This window comes from Neodiprion pinetum, chromosome 6 (genome assembly GCF_021155775.2).
Source record: "Neodiprion pinetum isolate iyNeoPine1 chromosome 6, iyNeoPine1.2, whole genome shotgun sequence".
Taxonomy (NCBI): domain Eukaryota; kingdom Metazoa; phylum Arthropoda; class Insecta; order Hymenoptera; family Diprionidae; genus Neodiprion; species Neodiprion pinetum.
This window is the reverse complement of record NC_060237.1, coordinates 622509-644772: the sequence shown is the minus strand read 5'-3', so window position 1 is coordinate 644772 and position 22264 is coordinate 622509. Positions and strand designations below refer to the sequence as shown.

The window sequence follows — 22264 nt, the reverse complement described above, 5'->3', positions numbered from 1 at the left end:
TTCGTATTTACTCTCGAGTCTCACCCTAATACGTATTAAATGGAAGTAAGAAATCACTTCTGAATAGACTTTTTAGAATCAGGAATAGGATACCAGATTTCGAATTAAACGACTGTTTCACTCCAAATGAAACTACAAGTACGAGTTCGAGAAAGAAGCTGACCGAGTATGAAGAGTACCGCCTATGAATTTTCGGCCAAACAACCTCCTCAAGAATAATAGAGCGCAGTAATTTACTAGGTTAATTATTTTGGTATAAAATTATTCATCGAGTTTGGGTCGTTATAATTATTTTTCGTTAAATATCGTTAACTATTTTCAAGGGTAAAGCCGTTTCTATCCGTCGTCTCGGGCTTCTCGTATACCTATACATATAGGCTCGTTTGTTTCGTCACGGGAGGCAAACGTCCGCAGTCAGAGTACCTAGTCAGACAATTCGGGGATAAGGATGATGGATTTCTGGGGTGTGTATAATCCCGGTAAACTTGGCTTTCGGGCGTACATCAACCCAGCCGGTGGGTTGCGTCGGAGGTGAAACGCGACGTCGCGACGCCGCTGCAAGCCTGACACCTGCCAGCCCTCGAAACAACGGATCCCATTCATTCTCATGAGTGCGAAGGCGGTGTGAAAATTATAAACTAAACTAATTTACCAACCGGGTGAAACCGGGGACAGGTGACTCGAGATTTACGAAAATTCCTTCCACCCCGTTGCCGATGGATCCGGGGATTCCGTCGACGACTTTCGCACGCGTGTACAGCGCCCGGGAGCAAATATTTTAACGATAAATGGTGGCGAGCTTTTGTAAGCGATAAAATTTCATTCGCCCACCGCGGGGTAATTTTCACGGAGGGGTGAATTTCCCGCGAAACACGAGACTCGAGCGGGGGGAAAACGTCAAGTCAAACCGCAGTCTTCATACTCCTCCGGCGCCCGAGATTCCGGAGAGGGTAACTGACTCCGTGATCGACTCGAGAGTCGAAAAACGAACGGGAACACACGCCGGAAGGGTGGAGCCAAAACAAAAGCTTCCTCCAGACGGATTTGATCCTCTTACAGGCTTAACACGCAGTTCGAGATGAGGAGAAACAAATGGGACACGCGGTGCGGGATGACGGTGGAATATTAACCATCCGCTCGTTTTATTTTCACGCGTATACGGGTACGAAAAGCGAAAGGGCGAAGGAAGCGGGGGGGAGGAAAAGAGCACATGAATATTTTCAGGAATAAGTAAGCGGTCGGAGCCAGGGAATAAGGCAGCCGGAGCTCGAGCGGTCGCCGAGGCAAATGAGGGAAGTTGAGAAAAACAGCTCCTTCTGTCCCTCTCTCTACCTCCCTCCCTCTCGCTCTCTCTCACTCTCCTTCTCCCCCCTTCCTCGCCGACGCGCGCGCTCTGAGTAATGGCAGAAGCAAAGAGAAGTGTGTCAACCGTCGTACTTTCGAGTGATGAATCGCGCCGCCTCCGACGCCCCCGGAGGTGGGAAGGTGCCAAGAGACGTTCAGTGCCTCGACGCCGGAAATTCAACGAGTCTATCTAGTATTTCATCCTCTTTGTACCTGCCTTTCCTCCCTAATATTCCCCTCGGGGCGACCTGCAGAAGAGCTACCGACATTTACTTACAAATTTACTTATTTACATAGTAAAGTTCGAACTCCGGCACTGCCATGCCGCTGGGCTATATAATTAATGGAGAAACACGCGCCTGCTCTGGCTTAGTTATAGTTTACATGGTGCCGTTTCTTGCTCGGTACCGCCGGAAAATTGTTAAGAAACCGAGGGAATTTCAATTTGATAGTTGGTTAATTTTCGTAAACGAATCGATGGATCTTGAGTTCGTGGAAGAATATACCAAGGGATGGGGTCGAAGTTCCGAATTTGAAAAGCTCCGAAAGCGCTTAATTCCGAATTATCTAGTGGCGAAACGTGAAGTAAAGAAATTTGGCGCTTTCGGAAGTTTTCAAATTCGGGATTTCAACCCCGCCCCGAGTTCCAATTGGATTAAAATCTTATCCGGGCCCAATTTAGGGGCTGTTCAGTACCCGCAGAGCAAAGGGAGACTTGACCGTTGAAATTGATCGCCCACCGTCACTTGCGGCATTTTAGCTTGTTACTACGAGAATGACGCCTTGGAGGTAATCCGCGCTGCTTTATGGGGGCAGCTTTTCTCCCCGCCCAGGCCTCGCTTCGCGCTTTGGTCGTAAACAGTAATTAGCCCGACACGAGCGACGGGGCGCAAGTGGCGCCCGAGTAACTCGCCCACGGCTTACATTTATATTCTTATTATTATAACTAACGAAAGCGGCGATGAGCGATGGAGAAATCGATGACCCTCGAGGGAAAATTGACAAAAAGTTATCGATCGCATTGGGCGTGATTCCCTCGGGCGGACCGACGCGTCCCATAAATCCAAATGATCGCTGATTAAGGGTTGTGTTATGCGATAATACGAACGGGGCAGCACGTGTGTCGGTCCCCCGATTATTGTTATTATCATATATCCTACAATTAGCGATGAGGCGCGAAGCCGGCGTCCCTTTATCCCTTTGCCACCTAACTCGCGAGCGAATTCGACCCTTGAAACAAACTTCCGGAAAGAGGAGCTGCCGCATCCACACTTTCCCCGATCCTCCGGGGACACACAATCCCTCCCCTCCCCGAACCACGGCCTGTGACAGGTGCGATGACTAACGTAGATTGATGCGCGGCATCCTCATTTGCTAAAACAGGTTATACCTTAACGAAACTTGGGCCAGTCCCCCTCCCATTTTTCCCCGGTTGATAACCCCGCCCCGCAAGCTCGCATCAGGCAATAATTTAATTGAACGAAGTGCGTTGGTGCGAACAATTTACCGGTTGATTGTTATTAATCACTCGCGCGAAATTCCGTATGATCGGGGAAATTCTCGTCGGTTCTTTACGTGATAATAATTTACCCCTTGTAATAAAGTTTCGGGGAGAAAGCTCGGAACTTTGGAGCTCAAGTAGAGATCGATCAGGTATTTCCCGTACCGAAATCATATTACACGGGGGGGGGGGGGGGGTGACGATATTATGCGCGGTAGGTATACACGCGAACTCTTCCAGGTATGCGTTACATACGGGTCGAAAATTATTCGAAAGAGGTCGAAAGCTATCGGCACAGCTGGTGACTGTAAGTTCGTCGAACTTGTTACGGGAGCGGGTTGTATATGGGCGTGATGGTATCCGGTGAAAATTCTCGGCACGAGACCGAATATAACGAAGAGATATACACGGAGACACGGAAATTACCCTCTATTACTTATTTACATTCGAGATAAGGGAATGAGATTGCCCCCAGCCCTGTAATACTCGCATAAAAGATGGTCGAGTCATTTTTCCAGATTATTCCCCCGGCTTTCCTGCCACGCCGTAGCCGGGATCTCTTCTCGGAAACACCCCACAAAAGGACCACCCTCCCCGCTTCTCCACCTACTTTATCCCCGCGTCTCGCGGATTTCAACAGTTCGCTCACTTTTCTCCAGATATTTCTTCACCTCTCTTCTCTCGCTTTTCTACGGCTTCTCTCAAACTCCTTTCGCAGGGGGGAGATGAAAAGAGCCCCGAGGAAACAGGCGGACAAGAATTCTGGTAATTATTGTCGGGATGTACGTCCCGATTGTGTCAGAAGAATAATCATCGTCAGTTTTAAAATATTCGGCTAAACTTGCATCGCTGCAATTTCCTCCCCCTCCCTCCCACCTTTGAACATCTCGAGGGTGTCTATTCCGAACTCGCTACTTCAAGTTTTAATTGCACCGCGCTTTCTTACGAATAAATGATGCTAATGCTTGTGTGGAATAGGTTCAGCCGGGACTAAACACGATTGAGTGAATCTTAATTCTCGTTTTCATACAATCATCGTACCACTTTAAAGACAGTGGCGAACTGAAATTGGGTCTTGATTACGTCCAGCAGACTACGAAATTACGCTGAACTTGATCTTATTTTCGAGTCTGACAATTACGATAACGACTTTTTCTCGCCATTGATACGTGGGGTCGAATTTAAGGCTTGGTGCGGAATTTCACTTTGTTTTTGAAGGAGAAATGAACATTGGTCGACGGCGTCGCTGCCAATAATCGATATCACACTTTGTGACAGCCTGCAGTGTATAATTTTTGTGTAAAAGATTAAAATTTATCCGCAAGCCTATCATTTTCCGTCCAAATTGACACGCGATACCGTTGCTCGATGGTTCAACCCTAACTTGGGCAAACAGGAAATCGATACCGGTGAATATTTTGTTTCGCGTAAACATTTTCCCGCAATAAACTTTTCACGTTTATTGGTTTCTGTTTCAGTCAACAAACGGCCCACGTCTGGAGCAGCGTGGGACTCGGCGCTTTGTCGATGCTTGCGAAGGAGACCGGAGTCACGGTGCTTGTCCTCAATCTCCTCTACGACCTCTGTCGATCCTGGCACTCGATAAAAAGGTGAGACGATACTTTTCCGTTTTGCTTCGCATCTCACGCGTCAAAATTCCGCTGTCAGGATCCCCGGATTTTACTGATTTTATCTCCGACGAATTCGACCTCTATCGATCCTGCTTCGACCATCGGCGAAAAAAGAAAGAAAAAGCGAGGAGAACCGTGAATAACGGGGGCCGGTTGGTAATTCGCGAGCGATTTCTTGCCGGCCGCAAGAAGTCTTTGACTCGGTAGCCAAACGCTGTCATTGTGGGTGTGACAGGCGGCATGCGACTGCAGAAAAACGAGCCGCTCGACTTGCCCGATTTGCAAATTGGTCCAAGGCCTCCGTTGCATGTCGAGTTCCTGTGCCTCGTCGTTCTCGTTACGCGGAGATGCGAAGGTGTGCCTTTTGACGAAGGTATCGCACGCGCGTATCGATGAATGGCGTTGAATCGCTATCCGCAGGGATGATTGACGAAATCAATCATGATTATCGCGGCTACGATTTTATTCCAAATTTTTATCACACCCCGTGTATATGTACATATGTACACGTATTACACACACGTATATGTAAAGTATAAATCTCTCTCGCGATTGAATCCTTCTTTCTCGACGCTGCTCTGCAGAACGACGTATTTTATTTTAATTTCAATCGTCCCGAATTACGATCCATTCGGCAATAAATTCCTCTCAGCTATCCGGCAGATATCGCCTGAGGCTATTAGGGGGAATTAGTAACGCTACGTTAAGTCCGCCTGATACTAAAACGGCGAGTGCGTAATATGTATTCGAAATCCCGGATCTGAAATATTGATAAATTTTTCTCGTTCACAGGTCGCTACTCGAGGCGCGGTGGAACGACGAATCGAGAAATTTCTCACGGCGAGCCGCGGCTCTTCTCGTATCGGTGAGTATATCCATGCATTCGTCATCCTCGCCTCTACATACCCGAGTATAAAAATCAAATTTAAGAGACGCCGAGGCTTTTTGACGCCCCCGAAACGCCCCTGAAACGCCCCCGCGGTATAATCCTCGAGGTTTTTTTGCCACTCGAGAATTTGGGAAAGGGGTTATCGGATCAGGCTTTATAACCGCACTCGATCCGCCGGAGACGCCTGCTGCAGGGACGAAGTTTTTTGCTTACGGGGAGAAACAGACGCTCGTTGAAGGCGAGGATGCTCTTCTAAACCGGCGCCGAGAGTTCCTAAGACGCTTTTTCTCCCCTTCAGCTCTTAATCGCTCTTTTCCCTTCCTTTTCCATCCTTCTCCTTCTCTCTTTTCGCTCCCGGGACAAGCGCTACGTGTCGCCTGAATAATCATTTCGCGCGTCACGTTCGCTCGGAATTCGCCCGCGAATTATTACCCTCCGATTGACGTTCACCTTGATAATTTAGAGAACGCTATGGATCCCGCTCCCCAATTATAATAAAATAATAATTATAATAATTGTATCGAATCGAAGAAGACGGGCGTGATTCAAGGTTGCGTAATACCGTATATTATATTGAAACTTGTTACAGCTGTATCACCGATGAATACGCCATAAAACATAAATGAAAACTGTAGCTCACCGTTGATCGAATGATTTTCGGATGGCGTGTGATCTCGATTCTGTTTGTTTCGAATTTCCTGTGTTATTTTGTGTACCGTGCGCAGCGTACGAGCGCTTTTTCAGTTTAGCTCGTGATGAAAAAAGTTTAATCTGCAGCCGGCATGAAATACAGTGGATTCAACCGGTATTTCAATTGCAACTTGCGCTGATAGTTGGACTAAATCAGGTCACCAAATTGGAAATTTTTTATTCAACGCTGTTGCAATTCATTTCGTCTCGTTGTTTCTTTTTTTTTTTTTATTTTTATTCGTCAACGAATTCTCGAAATTTTAGCGATCAGAAAAAGAGGTTCTTAAAATTCGATCGACGATGAAAGAGCGGTATGAAAAAATGGAAACCGAGCGGCTGTACAAGCTTCAAAGCACTTTGCCTTGAAGCCAGTCGCTATTCGCGTGGTGCATATTATAGTCGCCGGTATCTGGCCTTAATTGAATCTAGTGGATGTACAGGGTTGCCTTTCGGGAGTTTTGCTGGAAGTTGGTGGAACGAGAAGAGGAGGGAGGGAGAGGCGATGGGTTCGGGACAGGGGTTGAAAAGGGGGTTTGAAACACGTACGGAAATACGTGCGAGTCGAGGGGTGGCGGTATAATAACCGTAGAGTTACGAGGGTTTTATACGTACCCACACACCTAGTGGATTCCGCAAACATTTTTACAGCAACACGACACTCGAGGGATCAAAACGCGTTACGCACTGACCGTGTAACAGTTTTAAATTTCCTTTAGGAACAGCAGGCATGACTGATAACTTTTAGCGGACCTGAAAGGGTTCCCGAACACGACCTCTAATTAACCCTAACGATCTTCGTCGTACCCATCCTTGTATGTATATACACGCGCTTCCGGTTCCGAACCACCGAAATACGTACCTTGTTTAATATCTACCTTGAGTAATGCTACCGGGAGAAGTGATCAGATAGTTCATGGAATAGACCTTATTTTTAAACGATATAAAACATCGAATTTCAACGATTTTTAATGACGAGAGCAGGTAGGTTTGTACGTAGAATCAACAGCGCGACTTAATCTCGATTCAATTTCTTGGTCAAGAACATTTTCCTCCTCTCTTTTAGCAACATTATTCGCAAAAAAAAATGCTGTGAGTACATGGAGGGTAGGAATTATTGTGATATCGGTATCAAATGTACACGCGGTTCAAAGGTCGAGTGCAGGCGATCGTTGCTGAACAAGAATAACGCGACGTCACTATTTTGTGCTTGTCACATTTCCCGCCCAACCACTCATTCGTATTGTCGAGATATTATACTTTACCTAAACTTCAGGTCAGCTGTTTTTTGATCAGGCAATATCTTGCGAAAATAATGACAATAAGTAGGATAATTTCGAGGCAGGAAACGGATAGAGGAGAAAACGTTTCTGGCCGAATCTCACGCGTTAACATACCAAGAATTTTGGGGTGTCTATACACATTTATGCAACGCCAGGATTTTATTCGGGGGAATAATTTCGCAGGTTGAATATCTTGAAAGCGTGTTTTGCGATATTGGAACATTGCCACGTCTCGCACAGGGGGTAACAGGGAAACGGAAACGGAAACGGAAACGCGGTTGAAGCTCGCGGAAGGGGGTGAAAGAAAAAAGAAAAAAACGAGAATAGAGAAATGCGAAAAGGAGAAGACCGTCGTGGGAGAAGGAGCTTCCCTTACTATACCCACCGAGTTCCGCTCACAGACAAATCATTACGATTCAGCGAACTCTGTACAAATATCTTGCAGATACGCTAGCTAGCCTCGCGATTTATGCCCTCGTCGATCGGGCGATGATCCTTATTGTTGCACACGAGTCGTAAGTAATTAACTTATAATAGCAAACGCCAACGAGCTTTGATTGTCAGGAAAATTCTAGTATAACCGTAAACTTTGAAAAATTTGCGAATACTGGAGCGGGGTGGAAAATCTGAATTCAAAAAGTTCCCATTATGCTAAATTTCAAAATTTTTGGTGGCGAATCTTTCACTCAACAATCTGAAACATTGAAATTCCGAGCGATCAAAGAGTTTTAGTTCCGTGAATTTCAGGCTTGGTGAAATTTCACCACTTTGATCTTTCTTTGTTCTGAATTTTCGGTATTTTGAGATTGCAATCCTATTCGTTTTGATTTTCGGTTTTACTGATTTACTTGCACCCCCTCGTGGAGTGAACTACGCTGTGTGAGTATATTTTAATTTTCGGAATTTTAATTCATCGAAACTTTACTTATCGGAATTTTGCTCTACCGTAACTTGAATTTTCGGAACTTTGAGCCGTCGATCGTTTCCGACCATTCGAAACATTGTTGTTTCTCCAAAGTTTGATTCCTTTACTTCAAGCTGCGCCAGCGAATAATTCGGAATTAGCCGCTTTCGGAACTCTTTTCAAATTCGGAGCTTCAACTCCGCCCCTGAACGAGCAATTCCGCCGATATGTTTGACTGGAAGAAGAAGCTTGCAACGTTCGCAGTCCAGTCAGCTTTAACACAAAAACGAGAATAGTGGAATCGAATCAAGCCGCGGGTTTCACAGTTCGCGGTTGTGCCTCGCAAGACGAAATCCTGTTAAGGATGACTGCATCGTTGCAGGGAAGCCCTTTCGGACTGTCGGATTCCGGTTGTAACAAGGGATCGGTGCAGCGATGCATAATCACGGAATTATTCTTAGCGCCAGGCTGAGTCACGCTGCTGCTTCTGCACCCGCTAATTTCTACACCCTAGGACAAAGTAAATCCTCCGTCCCGCTCAGACGAATGTTGCAGCGCGCAAGGTGGCAGGGTTGCTTAATTCGCGGTGTCAGCCCGACCCTCGGACAGGGTCCGGTCCAAGTTCTGACCGGCCTACCTGTCGGCCAGGGAAGCAAATTAAGCGAGCCTCGGTCATCGAGTTTATGGCGACAAATTAATTTAGACGGCTTCGCCCCTAAGCAGTGTTTATCGCGACGTAGATTAAATTTCCCTCCGCGAGCCGTGGCCGAGCGGCGCGAATTGAATGCGCAAAAGCATAATTGAAAAGGACGGACGCCCCAGACATACATATGCTGCAATTGGCCTTTCTCCCAATTATCCTCGTTCGATGTTTTACGTGCGATGCGCGATGGATACGCGGCACGGAAAAGCCGCGGCGTTGAGACGAGTCCAGCGACCTGCAGTCAGTCAACGCGCAGGCATGCAGTTATATAATTAATGGCCAATTATTATCAGACCGCATTCGAACGGCAGCGAGCGTTGAATGAAACCGAATAATTGAACGAGTGAATAGAAAAGGGGTAGGAAATTTCTGCGGACCGGTTATTTGGCAATTATTTCTGACGCTCCCGTCATTCGTACGATTTCGCAAAATTTTGCACATTCGCGTGCGGCTTGATATTTTCATCATATCGACAAGCCGTCACGCGTGTCACGTGTGTTTCGTAACCTTGGCCGAAAAACACCCGGCGCACGTCACGAGACCGGACTTGACTAATGAAGAGATTTGTTAAAACCCCGTGACGGGCGTATTTCTCGGGGCTTTGACGGCGACACGATCCATCGACTTCATTAAATCCCCTGCTAGTAACCCGTCGTTACATCAAGCCTGGTCACGAGGATTGAAAACTGGCATCTGCTTAATCGCAAAAATCGTCGACTGATCAATTTTCCATAAATTCTCCGAGGCCGGACAGTAAAATTAACAGGGGCGTAACCAGGCTGAGATAACCTGGGAAATACCCCAAGATAAGCGGTAAAAAGTAAAGTCGCAATATTTCATACGGATGGATAATCGTGATATTTCGCTCCTTCGTTTTCGTACTATTTTTTTTCAGATGTATTCCGCAAGTGTGGTTATAGTTCATTAGAAGAGGCTTCAAAAAAAATCTGTTCCATTATTCGTCCAGGGAGCTGAATTTCCACCCTAGACCCGGGCCCCGTAGACGCCTAGTCACGCCGCTGGTTACATACCTATAATATGTAGAGACGAGTGAAAGCCACGCGATGGTTCTCAAGTGCCTTCGTACGGTTCTTCTGTTGCCTTCGCGCCGCGGCTGTTCAAAGCACGTTTCTCTCGTATACTTATATTCTCTACCGAATGGTCGGAGTGCTAGAAATTTACGAGAAAACTTTCCGCGCTCGTTCCTAGACCGCTTTAAGCTCGTCGCGCGCCAGGTTATGGCCTCGACCAAGTTGCTAGAAGCTGCCCGGCTGACCGCCGACCTGCGGTCGAAAAGTTTCCGATAACCGCGGGTCGTCTCGGTGAGCAAAAACAGGACTACACAGTGTTTGTAAATAATTCGTATACGCCGGGCGTAATTATTAAGGTACAAGGTGAATTATTATTAAGGTATTTCTCGAGTTGGCTGCCCGTGTACAAGTCGGCTTGCACCGCGGTAATTGCAAGCCCTTTAAAAATCCGGGTCATTACGTGCAGCTCCTGTTAACACTCGGGCTCGAGATTAACGGGGACGAGAAATAGCGAGGTAGGTACGTACAAGCTGCGACGTGCTTACAATTAGGGGCAGGTACCGCACGAGACGAATTCACAATGGACGAACGGTGGTAAAATAGCGACGAAGAAGCGTCGAGGCGTCGGTTCGTCGGCGCAAAACGGCCGGGAATGATCGTGGTGGAGACGCGGCCGAGCAGTGTAAGGCACGTGCCAATTTATACCGGGAACGAAGGCAACACGGATCTCCTCATCTCCGTTTTTTATCCCTTAGTTGCCACGTGTTAAAATCTCCCCTTGACCTTTTCGAAAGCTACTTAATTATAGATATTGCGAGAATTAGTTACGGTCGGAACGGTCGTCAAGTCTCGATTCGACTAGGTAATCAAATACCGACGGAGGATCAGCTACGCGGAAAAAGAGATCGTCGAGTTGAGTTGGATCGTCAAAAGTCGTTGATTTTGTTTCTTTTCATCGGGCTACGAGGTCGTGAAAATTCAGAATTCGGGCCTCGGCTCACTTACTCTTAATCAATTTACGGGGCAATATTCAGCACTGATTCCGCTCAAACTTCGGGCACTTTCGCTCTGTTTATGATTATGGATAGAGCAAAAACGGTTCCCCCAGCCATATTGCAGAGCAAAACGGTAGTCGTTTAGCCTCGTGAAACACATCGATATTGCTCCGCGAGGGTTGAATAACGTGGTGCTTAACAAATTATGCGGGAAATCGCGGCAATATTTTTGCAGACGCATCTTCAGGTGACGTGATGATTCCCGTGAACGCGCTCGCGTCTAAACATCCCCCTCCGATTTTCCAACAGGCGTTGTGCTTATTTATTTATTCGTTCATTTACTCGAAGCTGTTGAATGCTCGTCGCGAGGAGAGAATGGTAAAATCCGGTGTATATTGTATTATTATTGTCATGCCAGCAAGATAATACGAATTTGTCACTTCCATTTTAGCCTTTAAAAAATCTCTCATGAGTGAAAAAATGATACCAGATAAATGCCGAGCTTCTACTCGATCGGATCGGTGATATTCTTTCACCACCGATTATCGACTCGCAGATTTTTCCTTTCAATCACCGGTTCGCGGTTGTGCGAAAACGGAAGGTGCCTCGATTCTCTCCTCTCTGATCCACCCTGTAGGCTGCGCACACACACCCACACACGAACCGAATCTGAATCGCGAGACTGCCCGAGCTATTCAGGGAACGAGGGGTAGCGGAAGATCATAAGATATTTACCAAAATTGAATTTCCGGCTTGGTGACTATATTATTCACCCTTCGGGACGGGCGCCCGGCTCTCGGCATAATGCGGAGTGACCCCAGGAGCCGGTGACCGCTGGAAGTCCGGGACCTGGATCTTCGCGGCCGTGTGCGTGTATATCTATATAAGTCGACTAGCTTCTCCTGACGGAGTTTCACCGCAACTTAAATCCTCCGAAGTTGTGAATTGCCCGGATTCGCAGATATTGTCCGGCCGACCCTCGAGGTGTCGAACCGCTGCTGCGGACGCAGAAGTCGAATTATTGGGTTACTGAGGTCCGAGGGAACGTGACGGAAATATGACGGCGGTCAGGATCTTGATACACCCCGCAGGACGGCGGCGAAGAAGCGCCAGCTTCGTCAAGGAGACCCTCTAATTCAACCCCGCGATCCAAACCTCGACCGAATCCCGTTGGCGAACTTCTGATTAGTCTCGATGGGAGGAAAAAGCGAGCATCCGCCGGACGTGACCTTGTATAAAATTCCGGCGAGAGCTTCGCCCGGGGTTTCACTTTGCTCCTCCGCGAATTACAGGTAATCATTTTTCAGCCTTTTCTACACCCGATACGGTTGCTTCGTTAGTTCGAAGTCCGAATCCCGGGTCTCGTTCGTACTTTGGGAATCGGTGCTGGCAGCTTTGTCACGGCGGAGAGAAAACCGCGGGGGGAAATTTTTCGCGACAACGTTACTTACCCTCGTGCGATGGATCAAATGACGAAAGCTATTTCATCCGAATTTTCGCCGAACCTTTACAACGCATTTTATTATCCCTTATTTTCACCCCGCTTTGTTCCCTTTCGTTCGATATTTACCGACTCATATTCGCATCGCCGTACCGTAGAGTTAAAATCAAATTACCTCATCCAATAGGCGCCGTGCACCGTGAGCTTTTATGGAAGTCCAGTCGATTGTCGCAAGGCCGGCTTACGAGTGTTTACCGCCGATCGAAGTCTCATACGACCCGAGTTGACGTCGCAGCTTTGGTTTTGCCGTCGGATAACAGGATGGCCCCGCACTTGGAAAACCTGGAATTGTCAGAGAATTTTTTATTTGGTCGTGGAAAAAACTAAAAACGTTAGTTTTTGATCATGGAAATTAGAAATGATTTTTTAAGGCGAAGAGTTTGCCTTTTCTCACCGAGAAACCAAATTGGTTTAAACTGATCTTTTGTACATAATATTTGTCTTCAATCCGGATTGAGTGTGAACCGAACATAGAGTCATGTCAGGGAAAATTAAGTTTTAAGCCATGGAAAACCTGTAAATGTGATGGGATTTTTTTTTCCACAAATTTATGGCCGCCCTGATTAAATTTACCTCGCCAATACCATGGTCGGAGAAAAATTGAAGGAAAGTCGACTGCAGTTGTGTGGAAATAGCAGTTCTGGATTAGACGCGGTTTACTCTTTTCGTCGATTCTTCTCATGGAGCAGGCATCTCAGCATATTTTGCTTTTTGTTTTTATTTTCTTTCATCCCCACTCATCCGGACACCCCCAGGGACGAGAAGTTTGTTATACTGCATCTGTTTCTTCGGGGAAATAGCTTCGGCCGGTTCTTCCATTGCGTACAGATGTACCAGGGTCATTCGGAGGGGGGTGAATGGGAAGCGGAAAACGGGAAAACATGCGCAAAGTCTCGTTACGTCGAGGGCCATCAGAGAGCCGACATACACGCGCCGGACTCGGGCAATTTTCTAACTTTTCTACTTTTATTTCCAGTTCGGAGTTCTCCTGGTGGTGAGACTCGCCCTCCTCCACGGTTCCCTGCCAAAGTTCTCACCCCCGGACAACCCGGCGGCCTTTCATCCGTGCCTACACGTCAGGTAAGTCGTTTCAACTTTCACAATATAATGCCCGTGTGTATCATCGCACGATATTATCGGCATTCAAAGCGCGTGACGCAAGCTGAGAAAGTATGACTGTGAGTTCTGCGAATAAAAATCAAAAGGAAACAACATCTGGCTCATTAATTTCCCCCCATTTCATTCCCCCAACTCGAGTTTCACCGAGCGAGTTTCGGCCGGCTTTGGTCCTTGAAGACAAGCCGCGAATTTAAACCGAGTCTCGAGGGGGTTGGGGGTGGGGGAGGTGGAATCGCGGGCGTGGACGAAACGTCTGCCATGCAGCCCGCCCCTCGAACTTGTGTTTTTAACAGTTTCGCTGGCCTTATTTTCCCCGGCGTTCGTGATCAGCATCGGCGGAATTTAACCCAGCCTCGCCGCGACGGAAGCAAATTGGTACCTTTGGGGCGGATTGACATTGGAATCGTGGTCTGAAAGCCAAGAGTTGCGGTTAAACGCCGGGACGCGTATCGACGCAGGAATGAAGCGAATAGCTTCTGTTATACAGGCAGATGCGCGCCTGTTTCGACGAGCGATTTCCAGCCGCGAGGTGTCGGCTTGTATATGTACAGAGTGGAACGAATTCGATTCGAAAAACGCCGGGGGGATTGCCTCTCGCAATATTCGGCCCGACTCGATATTTGACGAGTTTATTCCCTCGTCGACAGTCGATTTGACGCGCGGCGGTGAAGAAATTCTCGTCAAATTTTCAACGGCGGATCTTCTCTGCCGGTTATTTGCTTCAAATGACGCGAGGATACTCGAAATGTCAGGAGGCTCAAGTGTCAGCTCCAACCTCGAACTACGACGCGAAGGCGCGAGCGTTCGGAATTCGCGATAAGCGTGGTGGTGGTTCTTTGGCCCTCGACGCGACGCGCCTCCCCGGGGAGCCTCTATCCTGTCGCGTGCAAGGACGAGCCGTGTGATCCTTCTCGCGTTTGTCGCCCCCGCGTGCTCGACACGTCGATACGTCGATAACGCTTCTCCCGAACAACCTTCGCCTTCGCCCTCGACGACGACGACGACGACCGGAGATGTTTCCCCGTCCGACATTCGCGCCTCGAGGACCCTTAATGTAGGTACATATTTTATCAAACTTCACCAACTTCCCGACTAGTTTCCACCCCCGTTCTCCGCCCTCCGCGGACGCCGTCGCGCCGGCACGGTCAGGTCTTACGTTATACCTGCACTTTGTATCGATGGGCGAATTGGAAGCAAGCCCAAGTCCTTCACCCTCGTCCTGAAACTTGGCCCCGGTCCCAGCTGCGGCATTGGAATGTGAAATGCGCGGTGTATCCGGTGCGGAGAAAACCACGCGTGCTTGACGCCCGGGGCTAAAGAAATCACCCACTTTTGGCCTGGATATCCGGTGATTTTTGGTACGGAGATGAAATTTTTTTGGAACTGAATTCGCCGGTTAGTTGCCAGAGTTTTGTAATCTGACGCTGCTAAGCGTACGCCTCGAAAAATCTCGCAGCGTGCTTGGGCGGTTTTAAAGCTGATCGAATCGATCCGCGGGGGCTAAAAGAACGGCCAAGTTAACCCGCAGGGTGTCACGGGAAGAGCCTTTTTGTACATGTTTTCTTCCGCCAACTTCTTACCCTCTTCCTCAACTTCGTTCGGGAGGGGTGCAGGGTTGTATTCAGCGGTGAGAACTACTTTGGTAATCAACGTCAGCGGGTTGAGCTGCTCGAGTTGGGGACGTGAACTTTGAACGTGCGTCTCGGGCTGAAACGGGTATAAACACTCCATATAGTCGCTTGATTTGGGAATTATTACGAGACCACTAAACGTTGGTGATGTGCCGAAAGCGGGTTTCAGCGGTTCCTGAACACCGGATGAGAGGGGTGGGGCGTGTCAAAGGGGTGGAAACGGAAACCCCGGAGCTGAGAATCGTTCGAGGGAAAATCATATCGCACAGTTGGAACGGCGAGTTTTTTTTAGCTTGATGAAGCCCCCGAGCTTTGATGATTATTTGACAGTAATCGCGAAGCACGATGAAAAACGCGCTAATTATCTTTTCTCTCCGAGGCGATGGAGAATTACTGTTTCGTGCGAAGAGCGACTTGCCCGGATTTGCCAAATTTCGGTGTACGCGGGATTTTTCGAAACCATTAGACTAATCAACGAAAAAGCTCAGATCTTCGAATTCACCGGGTTCAAATTACTGCGTGGAAAGCTCGCTAGGTGAAAATTACAGGGATCAAATCAGCCTCGTGTCAGCTCATCTCTCGCGTAATTATTGTAGCTGATTCTTCAATGTCACATTCTCGTATATTCTCGCGATCAGAAATTACAGGGAATAAGGTGGACATTTTTGTCCGTGACGTGCGTCCCGCCGAGTTTCGTACATAATGTACAAGGCCCCCGAGTTTTTCATTAGCAAAATTAAAGCACCGCGCCTGATATTGAAAGCGTTTCCTCCATGGAAGCCGAAGCCTCTCATCAGCCTACGTTTCAAGTTTTTCATCGCCTGACAATAACGCGGGAGCGACAAATAACGCCGGAATCCAGGTCACGTTTAGCGAACGTCTAGAATTTGAAATAATTGTCGAGTATTCTCATCCCGTTTCCAACATAGAAGCCGGACGGAAAGCTCACTCCAAATTTAATGTTAAAACTCCCGCAGTGGAGAGAGCCGCCAGAATTAGACGAATAACTGACAAGTTATTCCTGGTTTTCGCACGATGAGGCTGATATACTTCCGAGGGATTATCCCACCGAGACGAATGCTACGTTCGCTCTCGGCAGCTTTGAATAAAACCAAGCAGGGCTTTTCGACGGTGCAAAAATGTCATCCGGAATAATAAATACTTCCCTCCAGTACTCGTCTACTTTCATTCCATTTTTGCCGGTATCGAACAATTCAACTTTAAAAGAGTGCTGCTGGCTAGACCCGCTTAAATCTGATACCCTTCCAGCTTTCGTCCCCGTATCAAATAGCATTTGAAGTCCGAAAGACAGCGATGGAAATCCGAGTCTCATTAAAAGTACGCGTAAATTTTATTTTAAACTTTTACAGAGATTGCGTCGTTCGGTCTTCAAAGAAAAGAATTCCCAGTGAAAGGTAAAAGATTGGCAATCCTCGCTACAACATCGCTAAATTTACTCCGACCGCAAGAGCCGGATGACGAATCGTATTGTAATAATCATTCCTTCCAATTAACCGGCGCATGTCGCACTGGTAATAACCGAGTTTTTTAGGGTCAAGAGCCCCCCCCCCCCACTCAGCAGCCATGCAGAATTTAGAGTCAGTTGTTCCGAGCCGTCATCGGTCTGACCCTCTGTCGGACGAAAATAATTAGTGAAACCAGCAACAACGGGGCTGCTGATAAAGCCGAGGGAATGATAAGAGCGACCCACGTGGCGACAGAGTGTCCAATTAGTCTCCATCGCCCAGAGGTTAGGGTGTGAGAGGAGCCCGGGAACAGGGCTCAGACCTGAGAGAGAGAGAGAGCGCCGCCGGCGTCTTGGCCTCGGTGCATACCGAGCACCATTGGCTTTTCGTCTTTCCTTACCGCACGACAAGCCTACTCAACACTCACGACGGAAGTTACCCGCCAACCTCGGGGTCTTCACGTTGGCTAGAGCCAGACGCCAAAGTCGAAGAGCATTGCGATGCAGGCGGTTGACCGTTCGGCAGGTTTAGAAAAACCTGGTCACTGCCCAGCTGCGCGCTCTTGGGAACCCGGAAGACTATCGTTTGATCGTGTGTGGGTGTGTTTTTCTTCCAGAAGCTGTAGAAAAACTTACCGCGGACATTTACATACGCTTAACTCCAGAAAAATTCACCGTCAGCTACTAGAATTTTTCCGTCGGCCGACTGCATTATCTCGAATTCATCGACGGCCATTTTCATCCTGCCGTTCCTTTATCCTGCTGGAAACTAGCGAGCTCGCTCTGAATTTATCTCAGCGAATTACAACCATTGGCTAGACTCTGCAGGGTTTTCATCTCGCCATTGACCCTGATACACCGTGTTATTGGCCCCGACTACCTCATTAATCGAGTCGTACATCGGATTTGCCTCTGATTTGGATGATCCATCTTCGATTCAGATGGTAGTTTTTATTCGATCTTTGATGGTCGCGGTTATCGAACATTAAACCGTGTCTCTCGTCTTCAAGTATCACTTCTTTTGTACCCTGAGATCAGTGGACGGATCATTGATCAGTCAAGTGGATCTGGATCCGAGGCAGTCATGCTAGCTGCGTAAGATTCGCCAAGCTTATTAAAAGAGATAAAAAAAAAAAAATACACAGGGAACCGGGAGGTAAAATTCCGGGACAGGAAATAATCTGCGACTAGCGTTCTGCACCGTGTGTAGAATTTTTTGCCAATTTCACGAGTACAACATGACGGGTTTATATACGAGTTCGGTGAATTTATGTGGGTGTATAGGTAGGTGGTCGAACATCCCCATCCCCATGGAGCCGTCCGTCCTGCAGGACGCGGCAGCGAGACAGAACTGGCGGGGCGCGAGAGTACGTGCTCGGATTTAGGTGGGACTCTGCCCTCCATAAATTAGCCCAGTTATGGCGTAATGACCCGGGACGTAAATGGATAAGTTACACCGTTATCAGTGCGCGGCGAATGTACTGGAAAACTTAATACCCGCCGACCGGTAGGTGAGGAGAGGGTTGCGACCCGGTTCTCCCGCAAAGATCACTTCGCTCTCCGGAATATATTGTACAAGCGCACCGTCAAAACGAGCCGACAATTAGCGACGAGGGAGGATTTTTGGCGAAAATGAGAAAGGGATTCACGAGTAACGAAATTCGGGGGCTGCGCATCGGTAGTTACAAGCCCGCGAGAAATTCGGGGGAATTCGAGGGGCGGAATGTTCGCGTGTGGGGCGCAAGGGGGGAGAAGGAGGAAAGTCAGGGGTGGAGGAGAGCCGGTATCAGGGATCAAAGGAAGGCTCCGGCTAAAAGTGGTATCGCCTTGCAGTAAAATTTTCACCACCTTGTTCAGCCAACCCTCGGCTGGCGAGCCTCAAGGGCTCAAACGATGATGCTAATTTTAAGTAACGCCGGTTTGCCAATTCGGGGAAGCCGGCGCTGCTGCGACCCCTTGGGAAAATTCTAGGGTGTAAATTCAGACTCTCGACCTCCTACGGCCAGATGCAGGTATTTATGCGGGGTGTCGTTACAGAACCGAGGTGAAGTCGATCGACATCCTCGACTTGCTCGGCGTAATTTTGAAGTAGCGAAAGTTTCGTACGCCCTCCTCGATGCCTCTGCATCCGGTCTGAAATATTAGTTGCCGATTAACCAGCTCGTTTAGCGAATGAATTTCACCCTCCGCTCGATCGGTTATCTAAATCTCCCACGCGGATTTCACTCGCGGGCATTTATGGCGGTAAAATTCTCCCAGCTTACACCCCGATTATCAAGATTATCTGTAATTTGACGGAGGTGGAAATTTTCTAGCACCAATTTAACAAACTGAATACCTCTACTGAATTACTCGATTCGAAGGAAGATCACTGACTGGAAATTCCGCCAGCGTCTGAATCGATGTTTTTTCTTTCCCCGAGGATAAACAGCGGCGTTGTCACTCCGGCGAAATTTCTATTTGCCAAGATAACGTTGCGAGTAATGCCCGTCTGAGAGACGGCGTCGAAATTCGGCCCGTCTCCTTGCACCGCAACTCGCTGGGATGAGATACACCTCAGCGAAGATAAAATTTGTCACTCATATCTCGCGCGTCTTATCCGTCGACGCTTTTTCTGTTCCGCCAACGTTACGCCGCGTGCGGAATCTCTCGGCTTTAACCGAGGCGAAGTTGCAGCGACAAAAACCTGCCGGCTTCCCGCCTGTCACGCGGCCCATAAATGATGAAGCAACACTCAACTGCGAATCGGCGTACGGCGACGCGGTTTTCCCCCCGTGCAGCCAGGCACCTTCCTCGGGCGAAGAACGCCGAGGGGAAACCGAGATCGGCGGAAACGAGGGGGATCCAGGCCTACGCCAATATAGCCAGGCCGCCAAAACTCGATGAAAAGGAGACCGCCGGTGGAACGTATCAATTACATTTGAAATATTAGCCCGTCGGGAGGCTTCAGAGGGATATATCCGAGCCTCGGGGCGTCCTTGGCGTCTCGTCGGAGGCGTGGAGGGGGTGCGAAGGGCGGACGAGGAGATGGAAAATTCGGATTTCAGATCGAGAAAGTCGACGCACTTTTGGGGAAGAGGTTCTCCGCGGATAGCTGTCTCTTGAATTTACACCGAGAGCCTCCGAAATGGAATCTGACACCCCGATACAAATACGCCGCTTCTTCCCTCCCCCTTTTCCACCCCAAGAACAGATTTAAAAGCTCGACTCGGCAGCGTTCATATCGAGAAGGAAAAACAAAACCGGGGTGGATGTTAGCGTCGAGGGAGAACATCTCCCCGTGGGAAGAACTTCGTTTCAAAACTACTGCGGCGCGACAGGACGAAGAGAGGATGAATAAAAAAAAGAAAATCACAGAAATTGGAACAGAAAATTCGGGGGAAAATTTATGGCGACGATTATTGCGACAGATAACGATTCGATAGAACCAATTTGAATCCCTTAGAGCTTGAGGGAGAAAACGATAACCCGAGTACGAGTTATGGGGTCTAATTTAGTCGGACAGCTCGGCGATGGGGGGATTCGATGTAGGGAATCAATGCGGACAATCAGTCGGGCGGATGATTTCATTAAAGACCGGTATCGATACAGGCACAGGAGTAAGGAGAGGGCGACGTTTTTGGATGCTTAGAATTAACGAAAGCTGTTGGAGAGAGCCATCGATTCGAGGACGGCGTGCGGCTGCGAAAATGGCGAACATCGATCCACGAACGAGTGACATTAAACGGGGGACCCGGTAACCGGGAAAATGAAAATATTCAAATCCATCCGCTTTAAAGTTCGATACAATCTCGGGGGCCACGGAACTCCGGGCCGCAGGCGCAGAACCGTTTTCGCACGAGAACCGGGAGCGAGAGAGGCGGTAGCCAGGAAGCCAGTCGGTTCACTGGATTTATTTATCTTTACATCTAATTTCATTCTCCAGGCACGTACCCCTTAATCAATTCTCTCTCAAGTCTCGAGCCCGGACGCGACGCTCTGATGGTGAATCAATTTCCATGTACCCACCTTCGTCTAGCTCTCTCTCGCCTCGATCTATATTTACACCCTAGGCCCGGAATGCAAGCCCTTTGAGCTAGCTCCGAGGGCACTGGGTTAAAAACGCGGTTCACGGGATGCCGAAGAACCGAAGAACGGTACCGACTTCCCGTTCCAATGTCCAAAGGCCAACGCTCCTGCTCCGGCAAAAAAATCGCAGCACGCACGCCGTTAAGTCGTCGTCTCGAGTCCACTCTTTTTGTCAGCTAGTACGAGTTTCAAAGGCCTGGAATTCCGGTTCAAGCTTCACTTTTGCCGGATCAAACTTCGGCCAACCAAATTTGCCGGCTGCGCGGTCGTATTCAGATTGCGACCGATGTATCGAGTCAGAGAGTAGATCGGGGACACTTGATACGTTTGTGTTGCAAAACGGAGTTGGGCGGAGGCGAAACCTCTTTCAAGTACACCGGGGGTGTAGTAGAAGAGGTCGTATACATTGTCGAATGACGAGGGGGTGACGCCTTCCACTTTGACACATCTGCCGAATGTAAAGGAAGTCGGAAGCCGCACTCGAACAACGTTGCGTAATCACGTTCCGTGTGCATATCGCAAAAATGATGATGATATTGTGTATATTTGACTGTATCCAAAAAATCGACGCGTCTGTTTGTCATCATTTTGAATAACAATTTCGACTTGAATTTTGAAAAAAAAAATCTTTAATTTTTTGATAACGTCTACTGTATATTACATCCGCAGTGTGGTAACGAAATTCTTCGGATGTTCTGTACGAGGGACTTGCACAATACGGAGAGAGAAAGAGAGGGTCGTTAATCATGTCAACGAAATAAAAATGTCCGCAGGCCCATGCGGTTGGAGGACCTGTGTAAGAAAGATTATGCGGAGAAAAGGAACCCGAGCTTCCGCTGCGGCAGCTAGAATACATTATATTTTCATTGTTTTTTCTTCGAGTGCTAACTTTTTCCCACCATTGTTCTTTCCAACTTTGTGAAGAATTCTTTTGGGCATTGATTAATATCGTTACACCGTTGTATCCGCGTATATAGGTATGCGCCTTACTCTGGTGGGTTTTTTCTTCCATCATCATCCCTCCATCCCGTCTGTCCTGAACCGGCAACCCGCCGGAAGTAAGCCGCTAAGCTTTTTGGCCCAGTGCCTCTTTTCAAATCCCTTTTTACCCGACCGTACGATCTTTTTGATCGGGTAAAACAAAAGCGTTGGAACTCGTGTGCTCGGAAGTCGAGTATATTTCCTAAATTACGTCTGACCTCTGAACGCTGAACGCCCAGTTCCATTCCTATCCGCTCACAAACAAACGGAATGTTCCTCCGCCGCACTTCTCGGTCTGTTTGCATACGGCGGGGAATTTCCTGTGCGTGAAATTGATCGAATTCTTCCATCTCGATGCCGCGGCACTTAACCCAGTCGATTCTGACACGTAGTAGACGAGAGGAAACTTCGCCGATGAAGTAGAGGCCAAAGTAAATAGGTACACAAGCCCGCACTTAGTGAGCCACAGTATACATAGTCGAGTTAGAAAACTCGCATTACGGGCGATGGGTCGTTTATGAATATTCGATG

General features: G+C 48.2%; 1 protein-coding gene across 4 annotated transcripts in view; it reads left to right on the top strand.

Moving 5' to 3' along the window:
• The window catches only part of LOC124220916 (protein O-mannosyl-transferase TMTC1-like), a 144767-nt gene that overhangs the window by 82720 nt on the left and 39783 nt on the right, over positions 1 to 22264 (top strand). For all 4 annotated transcript variants that reach the window (XM_069137037.1, XM_069137036.1, XM_046630359.2 and 1 more), the window contains exons 5-7: positions 4324 to 4455; positions 5269 to 5341; positions 13446 to 13549. In XM_069137037.1, the coding sequence (XP_068993138.1) occupies positions 4324 to 4455; positions 5269 to 5341; positions 13446 to 13549 (309 nt within the window). The remainder of the gene's footprint in view (positions 1 to 4323; positions 4456 to 5268; positions 5342 to 13445; positions 13550 to 22264) is intronic.